This window comes from Melospiza georgiana, chromosome 3 (genome assembly GCF_028018845.1).
Source record: "Melospiza georgiana isolate bMelGeo1 chromosome 3, bMelGeo1.pri, whole genome shotgun sequence".
Classification (NCBI taxonomy): Eukaryota; Metazoa; Chordata; class Aves; order Passeriformes; family Passerellidae; genus Melospiza; species Melospiza georgiana.
The window spans coordinates 15,191,963-15,207,150 of NC_080432.1; the positions used below are offsets into that span (position 1 = coordinate 15,191,963).

General features: G+C 44.7%; 1 protein-coding gene across 4 annotated transcripts in view; it reads left to right on the forward strand.

Moving 5' to 3' along the window:
• RTN4 (reticulon 4) overlaps positions 1–15,188 on the forward strand; it is a 40,458-nt gene that overhangs the window by 20,608 nt on the left and 4,662 nt on the right. For 2 of the 4 annotated variants that reach the window (XM_058019867.1, XM_058019868.1), the window contains 2 exons: positions 9,726–9,933; positions 11,699–11,837. In XM_058019867.1, the coding sequence (XP_057875850.1) occupies positions 9,726–9,933; positions 11,699–11,837 (347 nt within the window). Of the gene's footprint in view, positions 1–2,897; positions 3,090–6,310; positions 6,524–9,725; positions 9,934–11,698; positions 11,838–15,188 lie in introns of those variants that run through there. The other 2 variants (XM_058019869.1, XM_058019870.1) reach the window with 2 other exon arrangements.

Below are 15,188 nucleotides of genomic sequence, written 5' to 3' on the forward strand. Positions count from 1 at the left end.
GACATTCCCTTCAGATTAAATCTAACTGGTTTATCTGCTTTCATTACAGGCACTCTGAAATCCAGCTAATTAATAATATTTTACATTTCCTGGATTTTCTTGGGGGGCAAATACAAAGGTGAAGCCCAGGTGGGAAATGTGCTTTGAGAGGGTGGTGCTAATGCTGAATCTTTCTTTTTCCTCCTACAACATGGGAGCAGAAACCAAATACTTCCTGTGATGCTGTAACAGAAACCAGGTCATTGCAGCTGTGTGAATCTTAAAGGACATTGGAAGTTCTGCCAGATACCAGCTGTACCCATTTGGGGAATTTCTGTTATTTTCTGTGTTTGTGGTGAGTTAAATGGCACCACTCAGCAGATAGGAGGTGTTTGGGTTTGTTTGTTGTTTCTCACTGGAGAAAAAATGCCTTAGAACATCTCTGAGTTTCTTTCAGAAGGAATTGGTAAAATTCCATTTAATTCACCATAAAATATCTTGATTTAATTTCATCTCATTGTACTCTTAGATTCTTTGCTTGTTCAGGTAATCATTTATGCTACCAGGTAAATAGTAGTAAATGGAGAGTTCCAGAGGGAAGAGAATTTGCAGAGAAGGAGGAGGAATGAGGGTAAAAACCAAACCCAATGAGTGACATTTTTCTGAAGAAAAGACACAAACCTGCTGTGTTTCATTAGAGCTCCTGTGCCCCTGTTGAGAGGCAAAGACTTGTGCCATGAGGCTGCTGAAAGAGCAAAGCCTGGGGAAGTTCCTTCAGAGTGGCAGAATTAGGGAGAAAATGGAACATGTGGGCCAAGTTCCCAACTCTGCCCCGTAGGCACCAGCGCTGGGGGAGCTGCAGGGCTCTTCTCAGTGCCTGCTCAGGGTGCTCAGTGTGTGAGTAGGGAGTGAGTAAAGCACTCACCCTGCCAGGCAGGGCTCCTGAAGCTGGGGTGTGCCATGACACGTGTCCAGAACTGATTGTGTCTGACTGCTCTGGGGGGCCTGATAATGGCACCTCCTCTGTAGCTGGTGTTCAGACATGCTCTAGGGGCAGGTGTGCAGTGTCCCTGCTGAAAACAGAGCTCCTCCAGAACACTGGCAGTGCTGGTGCCCAGGTTATGTGCAGTGTAAGGGCCCCTCTTGCCTGAAATGGGAGATGGATTCATCTGGGTGTGTTTGCATGGAGGGGTGAGAATGAACCCTGAGTATGCAGAGGCAAGAGGAGGATCTGGAAGCCAGGGGGGCACTCCTGGGGGCAGTGGGGACAGTGGAGATGGGACAAACAGGACTGGTGGTGCAGCTGCTCTGCTGTGGCCACAATGAACTCTGGTTAGACAGAGTTGCATAAATGCACTATTTTAAGTAAAAGATATAAAGAATATAAACATGAAATGAAGAGGCTTTAATCTGGTATCTTTAGAAATTTGATGATTAATGGAAAGACCTTTGAAAGCACAATGTTTTTTGCAAGTTTATTGACAGTGCAAATATGAAGGGGGGGGACTCACAGGTTTTGGTGGTTTCCAGTTCAGCTTGAAGATAGACACGGATTCTCAGACATATTTTGTATTCTTTTTTTTGTACAGTGCAACTTTTCACATTTGCTTGCACTGTGATGTTTGAATATACACTCCCTACTTCCCTCCTATTTTGGATTTGTTTGGATTTACCTGTTGAAAATGGAACTGAAATGCACATCCTTGTGTAAGTTAAAAAGAGATGTAACTGGTCTTGCTGTCAAAGGAGGCTTTACATTTATGTAGCAGATGAAGTCAAAACCAGGGCTTTTGGGTCTCTGTAGCAATCTTTCTCAATGCAAGATTGTTCTAATGAAAAGTGAAATTGTCTATTTAAGGTCTGAATTGGGATCTCTAGCCATCCTGGTCTGCAGTATTTTCATGGAAACGTGGGAATGCCCTTTTCTAGTTCTTAAGAAAATGGTGTACTAGATTGTTAAGAGGCTTTAGAGCAGTCCTGGGAAGATTTTAGCTTCCTGTTGTTAGCTCCAGATTTTAAGGAGAAAATCCAAACTGGAAAAGAAATAGTGGGTTTTTTTCAGCAGGGATGGAAACAAAATGACATCAGGATTCCCACAACTCTTCTCTTTCACAATTGGAGTTGTAGTTCACATTCCTCTCCTGTTTTTGCAATACTTTCCAAATGTTACTTTCTCTATGTTGGTACTGCAAACTGTCAGGTTCCTGTTTTTATGTAAATGAAGGGAAGTTAATTGTCAGGTCTGCAGCTGCCAACAGAGAATGCTGATGTAAAATAAAAAAGGGGAAGGTGTTTGCTGGTAGGAATTAGGTAAAGGGCTGAGTAACTTTTTCTGCAGCCTTCCTTAAGAGGAACAAATACGGCTGAGCAGCTCCTGGGGACTAAAGATACCAGCAAAAGGATTAATCGTGCTCTTCATGAGCCTCTGCTTTTGTTCCAGGCACAGAAAGGGTCCTTTTCTGTTTCCCTTCACGCTGCTTGTTGTGAAGGGAGAAGTGTTACAAAGGCGTCTCTGTTATTCCTCCAGCAGGCAGACATTAGTTTACAGAACCCCGAGGGGAAGCCATACATCTGGGAGGTTTGTAAACGCCTTCGAACCTCTGTTTGAAAAGCAATCTATTTAAAGCTCGTCTGGTGACTAATTTTAGCCGGGCGGCGAAAAGCCGCTTAGCGCGGCCGGGCTCTGCAGCCCTCGCTGCCGTCCGTGCAGGGAGCGGGGCCGCCGTGCCGGAGGAGCCCCAGGAGGAGCCGGTGCCGGAGGAGCCGCTCCCGCCGTGCCGGCGCTCCCGGGGCCGGGAGGAGCCGTTCCCCCCGTGCCGCCGGAGCCTCTCCCCGGGGCCGTGCGGAGCCGCTCCCCCCGTGCCGGCGCTCGGTGCCGCCGCTCCGGGCGCAGCGGGGCCGTGCGGTGCCAGCACTGCGTCAGCTCCACACCCCGTCAGCTGACCCGCTCCTGCAGCACCAGTGCAGCACCACTGCGGAGCCCGGGGAAGCCCATGGTTCCCTCCCTGGGCTGCAGGGCACTTCTCCCGCAGCTCTCCCCTCTTGGAATGCATAATTGATAATCCCAGCTGGAGAGATGGACAGTCAGCCGGGCACTTGGAAGGATAAGGGTATTTATTCTTTCACCTTCTTTGCTTATTTTATTCCTTTGAGATGCCGGGGGTCGTTTTCAGCAAATGGTGTCTGTAGTGTGTATTTATTTGATTGTGAAATGTAGCCGAAGGTGTGGAGTCTCTTTGTGCCGCGTGCAGAATTAGAAAAGCTGCAGGTTAAAATGGGTAAATAGGAGCAATGCAGAAGAATAAATACTTTATGTAGGTGAAATGGCTTGTGTGACACTGCAGATCTTTTCCAGCCCTACAGAGCATGTTAATGAAGGGCTTGTTTTGGTATGCACGGCACAAATACCGGCGTAGTCCCAGTTTAGTCCGTGCTCCTTGGAAATTTCGAGATTATTAATAATCTAACAATACTAGCCATTAACTGTAAAACCCCGTGTAATTTGCTGGTCATGTTTTATTATTTTTAAGAGGAGAAATTGCATGCAGACCACAGCAGGGTGGGGATATTTTCTCTAAAAATCTGTTTGAAATATACCCTTAATCCCGTTTGCTCTGGATCTTTCATAATTCTGTCAAATTCTAGGTAAAACTGTGTCTGATTTTTCAGAATTTACAGCCATAATATTAAATTGATTTGGTAAATAAGTAGCTGACCTTAAATTAGTGTGGTGCTGACCTTTGTTCCTGTAAGCACCAATGGGAGATCTCCGGTGTAAATCTCTGTGGATCATTACATTAGTGCTCAGTGTGTTAGAGTTTAAGCCTTATTTGAATAAGTAATCTTCATACTTTACCAACAGGACAAGCTTTAAAAAAAATTAATTATCTCTGGATACTTAAATGTATTTTAAAGGGCCCTGTCGGGGTCAGTGCTTGTGACATTTTCCTCTTTTTTTGGGAATTATTGCTCAAAATCTGTTTTTTTTTAATATATTCTACTTGGACAAAATTGCCAGCACTCTGAAATCTATAGAATGCTTTTTCAGAACCTAAATATATACCAAAAAAAAAGTCCTGAAGGACTTTTTTCGATCAATTGCCTCTGCAAAATCAGGTTCTTTAAACTTTAATCTTTTATTAAGGGGCTGTAAAATAATAGGAAAAATATGATGCAGTGTTTAGTAATATATTGTTGTTGATACGTAAGTAATTTAAATGTTCAAGGCTTCATACGTCAGGCCTGAAATTTGTGGGGAAGAAAGGAAGGAAAGGGAAAAAAGAAAAGAGGGCTGAGGTCAGAAGGTTTTGGTGAAAATTGGAAGGCAAGTTCCCTTTTTATGTCTTCAGGCCTAATTTTCAGGTTTCCTTCACACCCAGCCTGGCAGGGGTGGTGCTGATCTGAAAGCACATTTCCAACCCTGGAATTTGAGGCCTTGACAATAATGAAGTCTGTTTTGGTTTAAAACCCCTGAATTGCCCATCCTGAGCAGAGATCAGATCTACAAGAAAATGGAAGCAGAAATGAAGGGTTTGGGGGAAGCAGAAGACACTGGTTCCTCTCCTTTTACAGCTGCTGTTGAAACCTGGTTTAGAGGGGCTTTTTTTTGTTTAGAACAAGATGCAGATACTGTGTTTCACATTCTTCCTTCCTTAAGTCAGGCTCCAGTGGCATGGAAAATGATGGGTAAAGTTCAGGGACTGATTGCACTATTCATCCAGCCCCAAAATAAATACAGAAGCAAATATTGCAACATGCTTCGTTCCATGCAAAAAATTATTAAAAAAAAAAATTAAATCTAAAACCTTAGAAGAGCAAAAACTACACTTTGTACTTGGACTTTGCAGCTGAAACATTGCTTCCTAATGAATATAATCTTAAATTTAGATTTGGTTAATGTGTTGTAGTTGAGGAACAAGCATAATGCAAGTGGTACAACCTTTGGCATTGATTAATACCTGTGGTATTGATCATCTAGATAGATAGGATGAAACAGGTCTACCCTGGGAGTAGCATGATTGTAATTTTTAATGCTCTTGAAGATAGGCCCTGTGGAGTAATTAGCACTAAAAAGTAACATGTATTATTTAATTTTTAATGATTTCAAGGCATTGTCAGGTTTTAATGGCTGAATATTGATATGATGGTATGGTGAAGAGCACAGCTATACTTCCAGGTTATCCCAGCATTCTTTTCTAGTTAATGAGCAGAAATCTCTCTGAATTTTGGTTTAACTTCATTAACTGATGGCAAAGATTGCATAGGCAACCTTTACCATGAATAGTTGGGGCTTTGGAATGGCTTTCCCAGTTGGTACATTGTGCACACATGCACGAGTATCTGGTCAAGTAGAAACGAAAGGAAAATGTTGCTTTGGCCCATTAGGTACTATCTGGGAATTAATTTTTTTTAATTGAGATTCTGGTAGTGTTTGCCTTGTTCTGGCATGTACTTGTGAAATCTGTATCATTTTTTTTGTGGGGTTGTGGTGCAGATGTGCCAGGCCTGAGCTGTGCGTGGTGCAGCCTTGTTGTGTGCCCTCTGGCACCCAGCTGGAGCCACCTGCCCATGGCTCTGCTGGATGTGCTGCTGCTCAGGGATGCCTGGGACAGGGACAGCTCTGTTGGTGGCAGTCCCACGTGCTTGGCACCACTTGCTGTCCTGCTGTCACCACCCAGTTTCTCCAGCCAGGAGCTGGTGGTGTTCCTGGCTTGCAAGGAGACAGTCAAGGACCAAACTGGCTTCCCATGCATCTGATGGGGTAAACAGAGGCTGCAATTTTGTGGCCCAGTCTCTGCTCCTGTTAGGATGTTAACCAGGATTTGGAATAATCATCCTGATGCAGGAAGCCTTGAAAATGTCACACCCCAGGCTGTGGTGGTGCTGGACACACCAACCACTGGTTGATGGCTTCTCCTGGCTTGGGCTGTGTGGGGTCAGCACTGGCATTCTCTGCACGGAGATCAGTGGAAACCTTGAAGATCACATCCTGTGTGAATATGGAAGTGGAAAAGGCCTCTCTGAGCAATTTGTGGTCGTGGATTTTCTGCCCAGCAGCTTTTCCTGCTCGGTGACAGATGGGACATTGTGCTGAAAGCTGCCTGTTCTCAGCGCTGTGTCTCATTTCTCCATTGGCACAACGCTAAACTGAGCCACGAAAGGCTCTTCCCTGCGCCCCTCGCTGTTACTGGGAGAACATAAAGGATCCGTTCCTACCTCTGGCGTCACAGAAAGGTTCCAGTGGAACAACGCCTGTAAATCGCATGGTGTTTTTTTCTCCCCATCCCTTTGACACAAGCCGCCTTTCTTTGGCGCTGAAGCGGGGTGTGTGGGGCTGTAAATGCCGGCTGCAGGGGAGCTGTCGGGTGTTCATTGTGCAGCCGCACTCCCAGGGCTCGGGCGCTGCCGGCCATTGGCGATGGCAGCGGGCGGAGGTTGCGTAGCTCCGACCTCGCAGCGCCCTCGCAGGAAGTGGAAAGCGCCGGGAGCGGAGCCGTGCCAGGGCTGGGTGCTCGCTGCACGCTCAAGATGGATGCCAAAACGGGTTAGTTCCTTTTTCCTGCTTCTCTGTGCTACACGTGAGCTCGGCTCGCTCGTGGGTCTCGCTTTTAATTGCTCTTCCTTAAAAAAACAAAACCCGAACGAACCCCCCCCCCCCCCCCCCAAAAAAAAAACAAACAAAAAAACAAGACAGGGTTGCTTGGTTCAGGGGTTTTTAAAAAGAGGATTATCAGGTTGAATATATCAAACCGCTTGTTTTTGGCATTAAAACCCGATATGACTTGCTCAGTTTTAAGTTAAATATCTGAAAGGAAAAGACTTTAAAAAATACAGCGCCAAAGCTATCGTAGCATTTGCTTTAAAAGCAAAATGTAACTGGATGAGTTGTGCATGTAAGGCACGGATGGTACAGGACTATTTTTAGACGTGCCAAGTGACAGTTCGTGCTTACCAAATGTAGGCAGCTGTTCTTGTTTTAGAATAGGCCTGCAAGACGTGCATTAATATTATTTATTTTATTATACTTCATATTGTGTAAAATGCAACTCAGAACTGTTTCCATAAGGAAAGATGTTGCAAGGCTGTTGCTGAAAATGGGTTTGGGTTTTTTGTGTTTCTGGTTTTATTTTTAGTCTGTGAATATCTTGGGTGTTAATTTAAAACCAGAAAGCTGCTTCTAATAACGCTTTGAATCTTTTCCTTTCAAAATAAATGCAAATAACTTGTTTCTGATCAATTAGAGAATACAGATGAGTGGCTTCATCTGCTTTCTTGGACTGCAGAATTACAAAGCAGTTTTTCAGTGACTTAAACATCGAATTTCCTTTGAGGAATTTACGATGATACCAGATCCGTATGTCATTAAACCTCCGCTCGTTTGGTCCTTCTCCAAAAGGAGTGGAGATGAAATAAGGAAAAATGTTTTATGAGCAGCTTAACTGGTCCGGGAGCTCCTGGCGTGGGGATTTTTCTTATTGATTACCGAGAACAAAAGACTTGATGGGTCGCTAAAGGCCATTTGGCTTTTGCTGTGTGCTTTAATTCCAGCAATGCACCTTTGTTTCTGGCATTCTGGAACTGTCACATAGATGAATTACCCTCTATACATTCCTTATAGCTGGGATAATGCATTAATGCATGGAATAAGTGATTTCCTATGAAGAACCCACAGCTTTAAAGCTGTGCAGAGGGGAGGGAGCAGCTCATTTACCCAAGGAAAGCTGTCTGCAGGCAGAGGAGCAGGGCACATACTGAATGTGTCACCTGATACAGGGGCAGCACCACATTCGAGTGCATGGATGCTCAAATTGCAGCATTTAAAAATAAACACAGTTTTAGTACTTGCACAAATGCTCAAAAAAAAAAAGTTTTTTTTTTTTAAAGATTCCTTACATGATTCAAGAACACAAAATCCACTGGTTTTGGCCAGACTGGTTGTGAAGATCTCACCCAGGTTTAGCTTAGTTTAGGTTTGCAGGTTTACAAGGATTCTTGGGTGAATCACACCATTTTGTTGATGTTTAATGCAAGGTGCGCAGTGACACAATAGATTCTTTTGTGTCTGGAAGCAAAGGAAAAACCGAAACAAAAAGTTAAGTTTTGGGATTGCAACCCACACAACAACAGATCTACAATTAGTTGATGTTATTTGTTTGTTTTTTACAAATATTGAGGAAAGGTTGTGTTGCTTGGAGCCTGGGCTGCAGTGGCAGGAGGAGTTTGGATTGGGAGAGCAGGAGCGTTGCCTCGGGCAGTGCTGCTCTATCTCTTCCCCCATATGTTTGTGCAGTCACATGGTGGCAGCGCCAGGCCCTGATCTGGCTGCCTCCTGCCTGCTGGGATGGCTTTGGCACAGCACAGGCTGCCAGGCTGGAAGGAAGGAGTGGGATGGATGGTGCTGCAGGGGTGAGGCTGTTCTTTCCACAGCACTTCTGCTCTGTGATAAACTGAAGGTGTTGGTGCAGCTGGAGCCTGGCTCTGGCTGTGGGGCTGCAGGGAACTTCTGCTGAAATGGGAATTAAATATTGAGGTTGGACACTTTGCATTAGGGTGGGTTTAAGTTTCTGGCCATGGTTTTCATCTTTCCATGTTGGAATAATTGGAAAGAATTCAGCTCTTGAACGTCTGGGAAAACACACCCCAGCCCCAGGGGCTTTGGCACATTGTACCTACAAAAGGGTTACACAGACTTTGCCCTACAGAGGCTACCAGGTGTTGGATGTTGGAGCATGACTGTGTTTTCATCCTGCAAGAAACAATAGACAAATTCTATTTTTTTAAATGTTTTTACAGTCATCCAAATGATCTGTTCCAAGCTGTGATTAACTGTTTTACAGTTAATTTTGGTGGTTAACTGTTTTACAGTTAATTTGGTGATGTTTAGGATGAGGCAGGATTGCTAAATGTGCATTGCAATAGTAATACATTTCTGTAATTCATCTTGAGCTCTGTGTGCACTGGGTTATTGCTGTTAACAAACAGCTGCAGTGGGTGTGTTGAGCCATTACCTATCCCTTGTGCAAGGGTGTACTTTGCTCTGAACAGTGATGCTAAAAATGGCACAATATTGTGTTCTCTAATGAGGGTCACTTAAGGAAAACTAAACTTGGTTTGCAAATGAAGTCTTCATTGGAGCACAGCAGATTTAGCCTGGATTGACATTTCAGGGAGAGTATTCCCTCTTGATGGCTCAGTCTGTCACCCATAATCAACATTATAAACTCCCATGGGAATGCTTCCATCAAAAGAAAACAAAATGAACTGTTAATGAGTCTTTGAGCTATGCCTTTGCCTCTACCAGGCTTGGAAAGATCTAATGGTTTAGAGATCTGTTGGTGTCTTGTTATTTGTCCTCAGAGGGAATTGGAATCAATCTCTCCAGGGAGTGACCTCCACAAAATGCCCGACAATGAGAGGAAATGAAGCACAAACTGTGGTTTTGGTGCAGAACACAGCACAGCAGCTGAAGAGATGAATTCTGACATTGCTTAAGGGCATCATTGTTTTAAAATTTAAACAATTGCATCTGGGTAATCCTAATAGCAGTAGTCCCAATAATCTGAGGTCCAGAACTGACCAGTACTAAATGACTTAGTTCTGGTTGTGGTTTCAGCTCTGGTTTGACAGGGGTTTGCAAGCTCCACTCTTGGTGACTCTCAGCAGTTGAGTGAATAATGAAAAATTACTGCCTTGATATGAATGCCAAAGGAGCCTTGTTCTAATTTCTTACCTCTTTTAAATTGCAGTTGTTGACCTCCTTTACTGGCGAGACATCAAGAAGACCGGGGTGGTGTTTGGAGCCAGCTTGTTCCTGCTGCTCTCATTGACAGTGTTCAGCATCGTCAGCGTCACAGCCTACATCGCCCTGGCCCTGCTCTCTGTCACCATCAGCTTTAGGATATACAAGGGAGTCATCCAGGCCATCCAGAAGTCTGATGAGGGCCACCCCTTCAGGTGAGATCTTTCTTTTCATTAAGCACAATTGGGTTGTGTGGGAGAGCAGCAGTGTTGGTGCTGCCAGAAGCAGTGGGTGACACGTGCTGTTAAGATATTGCATAATAACAAAAATAGACTCTGCACTGAAAAATGTGTTCCCCACTTTCAGATTTTCTCAGGAGTCATACAGTAGATACAGAAAATGGAGTCAGGCCTTGGTACAAGGGATGGAAAAATCAGAATAAATGTTGCAGGGTTTAAAGCATGACAAAAGGCTACTTTAATATTTTTGAAACTTTCAAGACTTTAAAATGTTTGGTTTAGTTTGTAGCTGTGCTCCCCACTTGCCAGGTCAGTGACAGGGTCCAGGTACCCACTGCTGCAGAGCTGCCTTCTAAGAGGAATTAAACCTTATTAATCTGTGTTGGAGGACTTGTGGGAGTGTGTGTTTCCTGTTTCCCTGGCAGCCCTGTCCCACTCTGCCCAGCCTTGCTTCTCCCTGTTATTAACGAGTGAAGTGGCTCAGTCTCCCCTTGCAGTCTTCAGAAAGTCCTGTTTTCCCCTCTATCTACAGCCCTTTTATTAATTTGATAGTGTTCCCATCTTCTGTAAGGCAAAGCAAAATGCAGGTTTCCCTCCATTCCTCCCAGACCATGTGCAGTGGCTCCTTTTCCAGTGGAAGCCAGTCTGGGGGACAAAATTCTGGGGAAAAACACTCTCCCATTTGGGTGAATATTCCCAGCTGAAATCTTGCTTGCTTCTCATTATCTAAACAGCAATTTCAAGCTTTTTTCTTAGCAAGAACAAGCAGAGCTTGTTCTACCTATGCTCTTTCTGCATTTTTTTTCTAAAAATACTGATATTCCTAAGTAGATTCCGGACATTCTCATCCAGGATACCTGGTTGCTTAATTTTTTCTGTATAGCTTCTCCACAAGAGGGATTTTTTACTTGAAAAATCCTGTGAGAAGAATTGGGTTTTTGATGCAGGTGCTGAGTATCCTGTGGATGAGCTGGGGAGGGTGAGCAGATGGAAGCCAAGGGTGGATGGCAGAATGTAGCCTTGAAATGGCCACTTGCTGCAGTTACCATATGAAGTATTTTCATTTGTCTTGGACTTGCCACAAGGTCATGTTTAGCTTTGCCTTAAATGACATACATGGGAGCATTGTGTAATTTTCATATTAAAAAATCCCAAAAGCAGAATCCCTAAACAAAAGTTTAACAAGTGTGAAATGAGCTCCATTTTACAGATGTGCTGCACTGCTCCTTCTGCCTGCAGCGTGCACATCAGATAAATAAATTATACTTTGTTTAAAGACTCCAAATTGCCACAGTCACTGCAACTGCAGATAAGTGACAGTGGAGTGGAAGGAACATATAACCAGATAGGGGTTTATGTCTTTTATGTAAAAGAACTGCTCTCACTAGCTGTAAGAATTATTTCTAGCAAATGAGAAATTTAGCTCATTTTGCTGTGCTATAGTGTGTTACAGCTTGATGGTATTTCCACAAGGGCCTTCCAGAAATGGAAATGTTGCTTTTGTAGGATTTTTTCCCCCTTGTTTTATCCTGCCCCTTTTTTGCCTGGTGCAGGTGACTGAGTAAACAGCAGTGAGAAAAAACTGGCTGGCTAAGAATAACCTAGGTTAGTTCCGTTTGTCCTTTCAGCATTCCCCACACCGTGAAGTTTGTTTCTCCACAGCACAAAAAGGAGGTTCTATCTAACACTCAGAGCAGGTTTGCAGCATTTCACCCTGAGGTTTGCTGGCTGTGTCCTGCAGGGCTTACCTGGACTCGGATGTGGCCGTGTCGGAGGAGCTCATCCAGAAGTACAGCAACGTCGTGCTGGGCCACGTCAACGGCACCGTCCGCGAGCTGCGGCGCCTCTTCCTCGTCGATGACCTGGTGGATTCCCTCAAGGTGAGTGTGCCTCTGTGAGGGCACTGCTGCTGCCCCAGCTGGCACAGCCTGCATTCTGCTCCTTGCAGGATGAACAGTGCCTCTGCTTGAGTAAATAACCAGGTGGAGTTTGAGTTTGCTCTTGGAAGTGTTCAGCACAGGGCTGGGTATCGAGTGCTGCTGCTGTGGTGGGGTAGCTGTAAAGGATAACTTGATCTACATGGAAAGCAGAAATGAGCTGCAGCTCCCTGTTACAGCTCCTTGCTGGTGCCTCTCACAGCAGGAATCTTCTAAAAAAACAAGCCATGCTCCACTGTGGGCACTGGGGATGTGTCACTGATATGTGTGTGCGTGTCCCTCTGGAAAACCTGGCTCTGGCCTAGATTGTCCCAGCCTGCTTTGGAGCTGGTTTGCTGTTTGTGTTTAGTGCACAGCTCCTTGTCTTTAAACAGGAATTCCTTTTCCACTTTCTGCTGGAGTGGTGAGAACTGAGTGATGCCCTTGGGTTACTGGGAAGGTGGACACTGGTTCCAGCCCCTGGATTTGAGAGTGAAAGCTGCTGTTTTTAGTGATGGGAATTACTGAAATGGGGATTGCAAATTACCCAGTGTGAGCAGTGCTGTGTAACAGCTAGAGTCCATCCATGTAGAATTTAATGGGATTTAATTAGAGTGGCAGAGCACAACTGACTGTGAAGAATAGTAGTAAATTAAACAAAATGTAATCAAAAAAAGAAAATAAAAACCCCAACAAAACACACCAAAAAACCTCTCCAAAATAAAAGAATTGGCTGAAACCTCTTCAGTTTTGTTCTGGGAGAATTGTAGTCTCTCCTTTCAAGTTCTAATTGTCTTTCTTTGTTTTTGAAACTGGTGTTTCCTTTACCTAGTGCAGTGTGTTGTCCACTTCTTTTTCAGTTTGCTTAATCTTCTTGAAAAAACTTGCATTTATCCTGCAGTAAATCCCCTTACTTAGTGCTTTACAAAGTCCTTTGAGTTGCTGTGGAGTTGGGGGAGGGGTTCCTTGTGAAACTGGGGAAAACCAGGCAGGCTGTCCAAGCCTTTCTTGGAACTGTGCAATAGAAACCTGCAGGCAGATCTTGGAATCTTACCCAGAGTTTGCAGATCCAGTTTCTCATTGTGCTCTAGGTTAAACACAGTGTGTGCCAGAAAAGCTGCACCTGATGCCCTGCAAGGCTCCTGCAGTGAGGCAGCTCCCTCTGGAAGCAGGAGGAGGTGTGAAAGGGGGCTCTGCTGCTCCTGGGACAGGTTTCTTTTCTCAGGAGGGAGACAGGGGGTTGTGCAGTAATCTCCCTGCTCCTGAAGGGCTTTGCAGGAAAAGGCTTTTGAGGAGCTGGTTGTGCATTGTTTTCTGTACAACCATTTCTATTCTGCTTTTTGAGACATGATCAAAAAGTGTTGCTGCTGCCAAAGTCCTGTTTGGATCTGATGATCAACAGCACAGGAAAACTCAGAATCACAAGGTCAGTTGTGTTTCTGATCAAGCCCTTTGTGATCCTGCCTTGCTCTGAGTTAGGAGATTTCTCACACCATTTGTGCAGGGATCCCAAGCCCTTGCAGTAAAGGAGGAGGAAGCAGAGAGAAGCCAGCTGATGTTCTAGAGAACACTGGTCTGAAAACAAGGCCTTCTGGAGGAATTATGTTAGGAGCAGAATTAATTCCAGCCAGAATGTCTGCAAGGCACTCTAATCACTTAAAATACTACAGTCCATAGGAAAGATGTGTTTATTCAGCTGAACTAATTCATTTCCCCTCTCTCCTTCTGACATTTAAAATGTTTTATGTAGGTTAATTAGTCTAATTTATGGTAGCTGGAAAGAACCCTTTATCAGAAACCAGTGAATGTCAGGACAGTTCACAAGCACACGTTACTGATTTTGAAGAGTTTGTGCTTGAGGAGAACATTGGGATTCCAGGGTCTTATGTAATATAATGGCCCTGGTTTAAAAAATAAAAATATCTTGGCTTGTGTAGTTTAAACATCTTCAGTCTAGGAAACCACATGTTTATGTATAATTCAAGCTACAGAGCTCTAATGTAGAAAATGTCTGCAGGTCAGTTCATTGTGTGTAATAGTTCTGACTGTAAAATCTGTCTTGTTAAGATTTTTTTTCTTCTTTATTAAACAATGCTTCAGTCAGGGAAGTCTTAAAATGGACTCTAAATATTTATGCAGCACAAGGAGAAATTCCTCACAGCTCTTAAGGAGTAACTGCAGAGGAGCCCTTGCCAGAGCCCCAGGAGAAGCTGCATTTTGTCTGGTAAAGGCTGTGCTGGCACTGGGCACTGCTGCTCCTGCTCAGCTGAGGCTTTGGGGAACAGAGCTCTGTATTCTGAATATTCTGTAGCAGAGAAGGGCATGGGCCACTTCTGGATTTGCCCATTTTGGCTGGCAAAAGTGGCTTCAGTCCATCAGCCCCCAGGCCTTTCACTGGTGTGCAGGTCCTTGGAAGGACCAAGCCTGGATCCTGGGCTGCCTTCTGCTTTCTTCTTCTTGTCTAAGAGCTTTATTTAGAGGTGTTGCAGGGAAGGCTTTTTGTGTTTCAGGTGTGTTTCAGGTAAGCTTTGTTGTGACTGTGAGGGTCCCTGGGTTTGCATAGTTTATAAGGAAAAGAAAACAGTGACCAGTAAGGAAATGTGGGGTTGAGATGGACTCCAGGCTGGATAATCCTGGCAGAGGTGCTGGAAGTGTCAGAGGAGTGCAGAGGGAGGAGCTGTGGGATCAGAGTCCCTCTCCCATCCACTGTAAGAGCAGGGAGTCAAACCTGCACATGCAGCAGTTCCTGCTTCTGCCCTGGGCAGACTTTGGGTGGAGAGCAGCTTGTGTAGTCAAATGTGAACTCCTGGATTTTGCTCTGTCTTGAACCATAAATCTAATGCTTACTAAAACAAATAATTGATAGTTCTGATAATTATTGGACTTTGGGATTGATTTGTGTCTTGTTACCCCTGTGCTTACGTAAACTCCCATTTCTGCCCTGGGCAGAGTCATCAGCTGTGTCCTGGCTGCTGAGCTGCCTGGGTGTGCTGAGCTTCAGCAATTGTGTCCATGGGGAGCAGGTCAGGGATGGCTGGTGGGATGCAGGAGAACCACTGTAAACCATCAGGGGCTCTTTGCCCAGTGCAGGCTGGTGCCTTCCTTCCCTCTCTGGTGGATGTGCAGGTGCTCCAACATGGAAGTGTTTGCTCCAGTAAAATGCCTGGTGCAGAGAGATCAGCTCCAGGCTCACCCTGGCATTGCAGGTCACAACTGGGCCAGGGTTTGAATCAATCATGAGGGAGTTCAGCAAATCTGCTTTATTCTCCTTGAGAAACCTGCCAGAGTCCCTCAGCTGCTAGGAATGGTACAGCC